Source organism: Cervus canadensis, chromosome 2 (assembly GCF_019320065.1).
Source record: "Cervus canadensis isolate Bull #8, Minnesota chromosome 2, ASM1932006v1, whole genome shotgun sequence".
NCBI lineage: Eukaryota > Metazoa > Chordata > Mammalia > Artiodactyla > Cervidae > Cervus > Cervus canadensis.
This window is the reverse complement of record NC_057387.1, coordinates 20,540,569-20,551,768: the sequence shown is the minus strand read 5'-3', so window position 1 is coordinate 20,551,768 and position 11,200 is coordinate 20,540,569. Positions and strand designations below refer to the sequence as shown.

The 11,200-nt window shown below is 43.9% G+C and overlaps 1 protein-coding gene across 1 annotated transcript; it reads left to right on the top strand.

Moving 5' to 3' along the window:
* Positions 1 to 8,171: 8,171 nt before the first annotated feature.
* SPRR4 (small proline rich protein 4) lies at positions 8,172 to 10,538 on the top strand. The gene is made up of 2 exons (XM_043446717.1): positions 8,172 to 8,295; positions 9,854 to 10,538. Exon 2 carries the CDS (start codon positions 9,874 to 9,876, stop codon positions 10,099 to 10,101), a length of 228 nt encoding a protein of 75 aa, XP_043302652.1. The 5' UTR covers positions 8,172 to 8,295; positions 9,854 to 9,873; the 3' UTR covers positions 10,102 to 10,538.
* Positions 10,539 to 11,200: the final 662 nt, after the last annotated feature.

Genomic DNA, 11,200 nt, shown 5'->3' with positions numbered 1-11,200 from the left:
ATCCCTTGCATTCCTTTATATTACCAAGAAAAAACAGAAAGAGAAATTAAGGAAACAATACCATTCACCATGGCAACAAAAAGAATAAAATACTTAGGAGTATATCTACCTAAAGAAACAAAAGACCTATACATTGAAAACTATAAAACACTGATGAAAGAAATCAAAGAGGACACAAACAGATGGAGAAACATACCGTGTTCATGGATTGGAAGAATCAATATTGTCAAAATGACTATTCTACCCAAAGCAATCTATAGATTCAATGCAATCCCTATCAAGCTACCAAAGGTATTTTTCATAGAACTAGAACAAATAATTTCACAATTTGTATGGAAATACAAAAAACCTCGAATAGCCAAAGTAATCTTGAGAAAGAAGAATGGAACTGAAGGAATCAACCTGCCTGCCTTCAGACTCTTTTCTCCTTCTTCAAGTGCTTCAGTTATCCTCACTCATAAGTCCTAGTACTGTATACCGCTCCCTGCTTTAGGCTAAGCCAGGGATGCGACTGCCTGCACATGTGGCCACTTCTGCCTCTCACGGCAGACATCTCTAGTCAATATGTTCATGCTTTCAGATCAAGCTGAAACTCAACCTCAGTCCTCTCAATTCACTATTGATTTCAAAGGGATGAAATGCGGTTTGCCTTCCCAGACCTAACGTATGTTTATAGAATCTTAGCCCTTAATGGGACTTTGGAGGAACTCTTTGGGGCTTTCCAGGTGGCTCTAGTGTTAAAGAATCCACCTGTCAATGCAGGAGACACGAGTTTGATCCCTTGGAGGAGGAAATAGCGCCCTGCTCCAGTATCCTTGCCTGGAAAATCCCATGGGCAGAGGAATCTGGCAGGCTATAGTCTATGGGGTGAGAGTCAGACACCACTGACCACAGCACAGCACAGAGGAAATTTTAGCCAATCACCTCGTATTGGAGAACAAAAATGCTGAGGCCCAGACAAGTTAAGGAATGCGGTCAGTATCTCAAACGCAGTGAGGGGCAAGAATCAGTAGAATTATTTCTTAACTGCCCTGGCTCCTTCCCTATGTCTCTAAGGATACTGTGCTACATCCAAGTGGTATTTCAGCACCACTCGACTTCCAGAGGCTGACCTTGGCTCTCTTCTCAGAGATGGGTGCTTTGCCCCTCACCCCCTCTGCTTCCACAGCCAGCTTCAACTTCCACAGGTGAACCCATGGGTGTTCCATTGGAACTAACCTCTCACTAAGTCCACGACTTTATTTCCCCTATATATAACTCCCAGGACCATGGAGGGTCTTCCAGAAAGGGATGGAGGAAATAGATAAACTAATCACACATTTTTTGGAAACTCATCCTCTTACTCTCCTCTCTCCATGGGCCTGCTTTGAATACTCTGATATAAAGTATCTAATATTAGGATCTGAGCATCTCATTTGCAAACAGATAAATTAGAGGATGAAATGATCCATGTTACAAGTGGATTTCCCACATTAAAAAAAAGGTCACAAGGTCTCTTTAAGTAGCATCTACTAAAGTGTTTGTTGATAGATTATTAAGTAATTAGTGGAGGTAAACCCGAAACTGAAATGTTCTAAGCCATGACTACTGGTTAAGTATTAGGTAGAAATTAAGCTAATGCAAATATCACATGATTATGATTTTTAAAATAAGATGCAATTTGCTCAGTTTTAAGTTTGCATTTTACTGGATAAACAGCTAAAATACAGGAAGACGGCAGCTCCAAACCTCCACTGTCCTCTCTACTAGTAACTCAGAATTCCCCTTTTTGGTTTTCTTTGTTTCATTCCTGAAAATAACATGACAAGTATGTTCCATGTGTCCCCAGATGGAAACATCAACTCTTCTTTTCCCCCCAAACCCAGAGGCAAAAGTGCCCTCGTGAAGGTGTGTCTAGATAGAGAGTTAGATGATTAGCTTGGTCTCTGACAAGGTCCCCTCCCAGTGTCAGACCTCTGCTGCCTGGTCACCACATTGTTTGTCTGCAGGGTGGGGCTGGGGTTTCTCAATCTTTGACTCACCTTCAGAAATGAGGCTTACCTGTGCCCTCCCCTTTCTAATGGAGTCATGGGTACACACCTGCTCTCAGGTGTCTGGTCCCTAGAGAGGCAAGATGCAAAGCCTGAGTCCCTGATTTCAGCGCAACATGGTGCTTTGAGGATGACAGAGAAGATGTAGGACTCATGATCGATTGACCAGGCAACAGTCTCATGGCCTAGCTGGAGCAGTGTGGGTGGGAGCGGGCACTACAGAGTCATCATTCCACTAGCTTCTCAGGACCCACCTCATCTGGAGGAGGTGTTTACATGAGGTGATTTGAGGGGGTGCCAGGAAGTGCCCACTCCTCTTTTGAAAGAACAATTCATTCTCCCAGCCATTTGGGGTGCTTGGAAATGAGTCACTACTGATCTAAGAGACTTAGGTGGGCCCTCCTTTCTGGGTTCCAGATCTAGCCACCATCAGAGCCATAATTTTTTCATCTATAAAATTAGAAATACAATTAGCTTTCTTCATAGAGTCTTGTGAAAACTGTATATAGAGGTGCTTTATAAGGTTTAATGACCAAAAATATGCACCTGTGTCTGGCAGTGCAGGGGAGAGGGATCAGTTAGGGCTTCTTAGAGCAGTAGTTCCCAGCCATTTTGGTACCAGGGACCAGTTCTGTGGAAGACAATTTTCACACAGACTGGGGCAAGGGAGGTGGTTTTGGGATGATTCAAGCACATTTTTTGTGTACTTTGTTTCTATTGTTGTTACATCAGCTCCATCTCAGATCAATAGGCATTAGATCCCAATGGTTGGGGATCCTGTTTTAGAGGAAGAAGTGTGGACAGGCTTGATGGGAAAGAGAGCAACTGTAAACCAGGGAGGAAAGAGGATAGGGATCTGGTGCAAATGATGGAGACCACCAGAATCAGCTTCCTGATTCTACCATTAACATAACATACTCTAGATATCAGCCCAGGGACACAGGCACTTCAGCTGACTCTAAATTACTGTGAAGTCAGGAGACCTGTGATCCAACCCTGGCTTTGACATTAACTCTGTGTGACCTTGAGTCAAGCATGTCCTCATTACAAGTCTCAAATTTCTCCTTCTATGAAATATGGATAATGTGGCCAAGATGGAAGTTGAATGCCATAGTTTTGAAAAGTTTAACATGTGAGATGTGTATGAGCTTGAATGACTCTTGGAGATTTATGACCTGGAGGGCACAGCCATGTCAAGTCCAGCCATGTTCTCTATAAAGGCCATCCCCAGGGTATCATCCCCTGAGATGATAATTGTGTCATAAGCCAGAGTCCATCATTAGATAGAGTTCTTCAAAGTAAGCAAGAGTTGTTGATAGACAAAGTAAGAAGTCAAAGAGCAGACTGAGGAAAATAGGAAGTAAAATTTATCCCAGAGAGGCTGTGAGGGTGACATGGATATGAAGGGTGGAAAACCCACCTCTTCCTGAGCATCACACATAGATTGATGCCTTCTAGGTGCCAGATGTGGGAGAACACCTTGATATGTGTCTACACCAATTCATCCTGCTGCATGCTTCCCTTTTGGAGAATTTGCATCATGATGAACTAGTAGAACAAGAAGTTCTTGAGCTACTTGAACAAGGCAAATTTGACCTTGGAGTACAAAATGAAGCAGGGCAATGCTAACAGAGTTTTCCCAAGAGAACACACTGGTCATAACAAACACCCTCTTCCAACAACACAAGACAAGACTCTACACATGGACATCACCAGATGGTTAATACCAAAATCAGATTGATTATATTCTTTGCAGCTGAAGATGGAGAACTCTATACAATCAGCAAAAACAAGACCAGGAGCTGACTGTGGCTCAGATCATGAATTCCTTATTGCCAAATTCAGACTTAAATTGAAGAAAGTAGGGAAAACCACTAGACCATTCAGGCATGACCTAAATCAAATCCCTTATGATAATACAGTGAAAGTGACAAATAGATTCAAGAGATTAGATCTGATAGACAGAGTGTCTGAAGAACTAGGGATGGAGGTTCTGACATTGTACAGGAGGCAATGATAAAGACTATCACCAAGAAAAAGAAATGCAAAAAGGCAAAATGTTTGTCTGAGGAGGCCTTACAAATAGCTGAGAAAAGAAGACAAGCAAAAGGCAAAGGAGAAAAGGAAAGATATACCCATCTGAATGCAGAGTTCCAAAGAAGAGCAAGGAAAGATAAGAAAGCCTTCCTCAGTGATCGGTGCAAGGAAATAGAGGAAAACAATAGAATGGGAAAGACTAGAGATCTCTTCAAGAAAATTAGAGATACCAAGGGACCATTTCATGCAAAGAAGAGCACAATAAAGGACAGAAATGGTGTGGACCTAACAGAAAGCAGAAGATCTTAAGAAGATGTGGCAAGAATACACAGAAAAACTATACAAAAAAGATCTTCATGGCCCAGATAACTACGGCGGTGTGATAACTCACCTAGAGCCAGACATCCTGGAATGTGAAGTTAAGTGGGCCTTAGGAAGCATCACTATGAACAAAGCTAGTGGAGGTGATGGAATTCCAGTTGAGCTATTTCAAATCCTAAAAGATGATGCTGTGAAAGTGCTGCACTCAATATGCCAGGAAATTTGGAAAACTCAGCAGTGGCCACAGGACTGGAAAAGGTCAATTTTCATTCCAATCCCAAAGAAAGGCAATTGGAATTTTCATTCCATTCCAAAGAATGTTCAAACTACTGCACAATTGCACTCATCTCATGCACTAGCAAAGTCATGCTCAAAATTATCCACGCCAGGCTTCAACAGTATGTGAACTGTATATTTCCAGATGTAAGGCAGAGGAACCAGAGATCAAATTGCCAACATCCATTGGATCATCAAAAAAAGCAAGAGAATTCCAGAAAACATCTCCTTCTGCTTTACTGATTATGCCAAAGCCTTTGACTGTGTGGATCACAACAAACTGTAGAAGATTCTTAAAGTGATGGGAATACCAAAACACCTTACCTGCCTCCTGAGAAATCTGTATGCAGGTCAAGAAGCAACAGTCAGAACTGGGCATGGAACAACAGACTGGTTCCAAATTGGGAAAGGAGTACATGAAGGTTGTATATTGTCACCCTGCTTATTTAACTTCCATGCAGAGTACATCACGCAAAATTCTAGGCTGGATGAAGCACAATTGGAATCAAGATTGATGGGAGAAATATCAATAATCTCGGATATGCAGAGGACACCTCCCTTATGGCAAATAGCTAAGAGGAACTAAAGGGCCTCTTGAAAGTGAAAGAGAAGAGTGGAAAAGCTGGCTTAAAACTCAACATTCAAAAAATGAAGATCATGGCATCTGGTCCCATCACTTCACGGCAAGTAGATGGAGAAACAATGGAAACAGTGAAAGACTTTATTTTCTTGGGCTCCAAAATCACTGCAGATGGTGGCTGCAGCCATGAAATTAGAAAACGCTTGTTCCTTGGAAGAAAAGCTATGACCAATCTAGACAGCATATTAAAAAGCAGAGATATTACTTTGCTGACAAAGACCCATCTATTGAAAGCTATGGTTTTTCCAGTAGTCATGCATGGATGTGAGAATTGGACTATGAAGAAAACTGAGCCCTAAAGAATTGATGCTTTTGAACTGTGGTGTTGAAGAAGACTCTTGAGAGTCTTGGATGTCAAGGAGATCAAACCAGTCAATCCTAAATGAAACCAGTCCTGAATATCTGTTGGAAGGACTGATACTGAAGCTGAAATTTCAATACTTTGGCTACATGATGTGAAGAACTGGCTCATTAGAAGAGACCCTGATGCTGGGAAAGACTGAAGGCAGGAGGAGAAGGGGACAACAGAGGATGAGATGGTTGGATGGCATCACTGATCGATGGACATGAGTTTGAGAAAGATCCGGGAGTTGGTGTGGACAGAGAATTTTGACGTGTTGCAGTCCATAGGGTTGCAAAGAGTTGGACACTACTGAGTGACCTGAAGTGAACTGAACTGAACTGAACTCATATAGTGGGGGCAGGGAAGAGAGGGGTGTAGGTGGAGAAGGTGTTCATCCTGAAGATGGAAGGCAGGACCTGGTATCTGGAACTCAGGGTGCTACATCCTTAAAGTTGTTAAGCTCAAGAAAGAGGTAGAGTAGGAAACCTGGCTTGCATGAGAAATATGGAAAGGATTACCTATTAAGTGAGGCTGACCCCTCAAAATGACCAATGTTTGGTCTATACATGACAGGAAGCTCAGAAAAAATATTAGTCATGGTCTCCACCCAGTGACAGTCACTTGCCTATGGCAGGGACATCAGCCTCTGCGATGTAGTAGAAATGAGCCCTGGGCCAGGGCCCCCACCCAGTTCCTTGCCTACTAGCTTTATCTTGTTGAGCAAGTCAGTGAACTTCTTTGGATCTACATTTTTAAACTATAAAATCATATTTGCACAACTAACAGAATTGCCACGATGCTTAAATAGGGCAAGGGGTAAGCTTTGCTCTAATACTGACAGAAATTACTTCATCAATGGCCCTCAGCAGGATCCTGAGGTTTGGGGCAGTGGTCCAAAACTGAACCCACCCCCTCCTAAGAAGGTTTTCTTTCCCCAGGAGGCCAAGTAGGGGGGTGGGGGTGGGACCAGGGCACCTTTCTCCCATCTGAATTAGTTCTTGAGTAAAGTTGCCAGATTTAGCAAATAAAAATACAGTCTGCCCAGTTACACTTAAATTTCAGATAAACAACAAATATTGTAGTATGTTTCCTGCAATATTTGGGACATACTTATATACATTACTTTGCCAATAGATGTCCGTCTAGTCAAGGCTATGTTTTTTCCAGTGGTCATGTATGGATGTGAGAGTTGGACAATGAAGAAAGCTGAGCACCAAAGAATTAATGCTTTTGAACTGTGTTGTTGGAGGAGATTCTTGAGAGTCCCTTGGACTGCAAGGAGATCCAACCAGTACATCCTAAAGGAGATCAGTCCTGGGTGTTCATTGGAAGGGCTGATGCTGAAGCTGAAACTCCAATACTTTGGCCACCTCATGCGAAGAGTTGACTCATTGGAAAAGACCCTGATGCTGGGAGGGATTGGGGGCAGGAGGAGAAGGGGACAACAGAGGATGAGATGGCTGGATGGCATCACCGACTCGATGGACATGAGTTTGAGTAAACTCCGGGAGTTGGTGACGGACAGGGAGGCCTGGCGTGCTGCGACTCATGGGGTTGCAAAGAGTTGGACACAACTGAGCGACTGAACTGAATTGAACTGAATATTGAAAAACTCTGCTTATCTGAAATTCAAATTTAACTAATGGCCCTATATTTTACCTAGAAACTCTACCCAGAAGAGTTTCTGGGTAGCCATTTTTTCCCACTCTCTTTCACCATCACTAATACCCAAAGCAGCCTGACTCCTGGTGGGTGGGTGGGTGGGGGACAGCACCACCATGTTCTATGTGTGATCAAAAGGAAGCCTTGTAGAATATCACATAAGCAGTGCCTTCTGGATTTGGGCAGATCTTAAGCACTGTGTCAGGTGTCCCTTTATAATGCTTAAGGGTCTGGATTCTTTCAATCCACTAGATCGGAGTTCAAATTCAATCTCTGCACTTTACTTCCTATGTGATCTTTGCCAGCCTTACTTTTCTCACATGCAAAATAGCAACAATGGCATCATCTTACAGGGATTATAAAGGTAAAATAAAACAATGGGCATGAAGGGTGATCTCAGGGCTGGGCACCAGTGAATGCTCAAAAAATGGCAGCAATAGCAGAAAAGGTTATGCTCCTTTTTCTTGGCTGTACCTCATGACATGAAGAACTTCCCCCACCAGGAATCAAACCCACCCCCCTTACAGTGGAAACCCAGAGTCCTAACCACTGGACTGACAGGAAAGTCCTACGTTCCTATTTTTGTTGGTAGTGCCCCCAGTCCATATTCCTTCCCGCTTTGCCTCTTCCTTCCTTCCTGTTTCTTATAACTCTAGGTCTACAAGCAGAGCTTCACATAAGTCCTATTTTTAAAAGACTTTGAGTCCTTGAATTTGAGGTGACACCTTAGTGGATGAAGTCAGCTCAGGTAGCCAGGACACAGAATGCTGGAGTATCTAGTGGGTGGTTTTCATTAAAACAGGCCAGTAAAGCAAGTCTCTGGAGGAAGTGCAGGTGGGAGAAGTAGGCTAGGAATTCTTTGGAAGATGGTAATGAAGGCCACACCAGGTGCCTGCGGCAGCCTGGGGGCCTTTAAAAGGTTCCCAGGAGTAGTTGGTGTGAACCTGTGCTCAGCCGAATCTCCTAGGGTCTGGCTCACTCCTCTGGTAAGTAGTGAGGGATTTGTCCTCCTGGGATCTGCTGGGCCCTTTTCTACTCCTTGAACTGTCTTGAGCTGCTAGGCCAAGCTCCTCTCCTGTTCTTGGGTAACCAGAGAAGTAACATAAGCATCGTGACAATTAAGAAAATGTCACGCTAATTGCTACTTAAGAAATTCAATCTCCGACACCAATGCTAGGTCCAACTAATTTCCTAGTTCTCAGTTTGATTCCCTAGTAAGAGGAATTTTGTCACTGAGGGGAGATATTTAGAGCTACAGCATTTTGTAGCCTCCTCCAAATCTTTCTTCTGCCTTTTCAGTCCTACCAGCAAGCTCTCTCAAACTTTCCTTTTAGGTTTACAGAAGCTGGTCTACTAAATATTGTATTTTATACTCTGTAGCCGTCATGCCTCTCTATCATGATTGCCATCTGGAAACTATACTTCCTATGTATAGTCATGAGCTTAAAAGATGAGGGACGTGCCTACAAAGAGAACCAGAGACACATGTCAGAATTGGGAAGGCCTAAGAGCACTTCTGGATCAATAGCCCCCAAACAGAGGCATGGAGGTCCAGAGATGGCAGATTTCCTAGAGATGAGCCTGGCCAGCGAGGGGCAAGGTTGGATCTAGAACCTCTGCCTGTGCCTTCTTGACCATTGCTCTTTCCTCTGGACCAGGGTGCATGCATGCTTGCATGCTAAGTCACTTTAGTCATGTCTGACTCTTTGCGACCCTATGGGCCATAGCCCGCCAGGCTCTTCTGTCCATAGGATTATCCAGGCAAGAATACTGGAGTAGGTTGCCATGCTCTCCTCCAGGGGATCTTCCCAACCCAGGGATTGTACCCGTGTCTCTTATGTCTCCTGCATTGGCAGGCAGGTTCTTTGGACCAGGGTGTCTCTTGGTAAAATATCCTCCTATAATCCCTTACCTCCAGTGATCTATTTGATCTTCAATTTCCCAGTTCTCCATGGAAAGCCAGAACCACTATTCCCCAACTGCATTAAATGACTTATGTTTACATCTCATGGTAAGTCAGGGGTAGAGCCAGGATTAGAACTGAGCTCCCACAACAGGTGTACTCCAGCCCCATCACTCATATACCATGACATTCTGTCTTCCCTCTGAGGCAGAATCTGCTCCTGATCTCTTTTTCATGCCTTTCCACCTTCACTCACACTCATCACCACTTCTGAAAGTAGACAGTTGGTATTGCCAACCCATCGGCCAAGATCTCATACCTTGATCTAGTAAAATATCTGGACCATCTTTTCATCCTCAGCTCAGCACCCCATCTTATTTCCTGTTAAGACTAAGAAATACATCATATATTCAATTGGGTCAGCCCTCCATGGGAAGATAGAGGAAGATTAGAAATCAGAGTTTCAGAGACAAAGGGAGAAAGAAAGAGATTGTAATGAGTGTGTGTGAACCAACTCACTAGTCAACTTGAAGCTATTAATTACTTACCCTTTGCTAGAGGAGAAAACCCTCTTTAGGAGTCAGAGGGAGAAGAGGTGGAGGGAGCTGATCTCACAGTGTCTCTATCTGGGTTTCTTCCAGGCTCACCTGCTCCTGCAGCCATGTCTTCCCAGCAGCAGCAGCAGCAGCAGTGCCTGCCCCAGACGATCCAACAGCAGCAGGTGAAGCAGCCGTGTCAGCCGCCCCCTGTCAAATGTCAAGAGACGTGTGCACCTAAAACCAAGGATCCGTGTGCTCCCCAGGCCAAGAAGCAATGTCCACCCAAGGGCACAGCCATCCCAGCCCAGCAGAAGTGTCCCGCAACCCAGCAAGCCCCCAAGAGTAAATAGAAGTAAGGATGGACTGAGATATACCTGCCTGCCATCCAGGCTCCCAGATGCAGCCTTCTCTTCCTCCTGTTTCTCCTCTGATCCTCAGCTCCAGGATTTGCCCTCTTCTCCCACCTCCTCCTACTCAGGGTCCAACGAAGCATTGTCAGGATTTCTTCCTACAGAACCCCTTGTCTCACACATCCCCTTGCTCCCAGTATTCTTCTATTCCCCACTCTGACTCTCTCCTAGATGAACATGAGTGAGTTCCCAGCCTCTCCAGCTTCCAGTTTGGCCACAGCTATGGCCCCATCCATGTCCTAAAGCAAGAACTATATCTGGGCTCATGGGGACACCAGAGGCTGATGCATAGCTTCTGTCTCATTCCCTTTCCCAATTCCCCATCCCTGAGCTTCCCTCCTATTTCTTCCTCTAATAAATCTGTGCTTCATATCATTGCCTGTGTCCTGGCCCCAGTCTGTGATGTAGAGGCAATATTGGGGGAAGTGAGTATGTGAGTACACATGTTCTTATTAATACATCCTTAGGGGGCATGGGCATAGCTGCTCTCTAGTAACTAATGATGAGGGATGTCAGATGCTGACACATCTCTGGTAAAGGATGGGGAGAGAAATTCCACGGCTAGTTGACAGGAGTCTGGGAAACTCTTGCAAGCCAATTGAATCTAAGAAAGGACAAAGAATGGAAAAGTTTGGGAACTCCCAGCCTACTAGATGAATGTGTCTTTTGCCTATTGGAAGTTATTCTGAAAAAGAAGAAAGAACATACATAAATGACATGAGCATTACCAACCACTTCTACAAACATGTGTAAATGGATTTTTCATGTATTTATTTTCTGTCCATTCATTTATTCATTAACCCACACTCACTCATTCACTTGCTTATTTACCCACTCACTGAATATCTAGCAGATTCTAGCATGAAAATATTTTCCTCTTTGCCATGCTGCTTTTCCAGAGCTCTCCTGAGAGTCTGTCCTGAGTTTCAGTCTATTTTCTCATATAGGGAAAAGCTGTCCCAGTACAGTGCAGTTTTACAATTGATTTTGTCAGTTAGTCCAATTTTATGTAGCTTGTGAAAGAAGTCTAGATTTTACA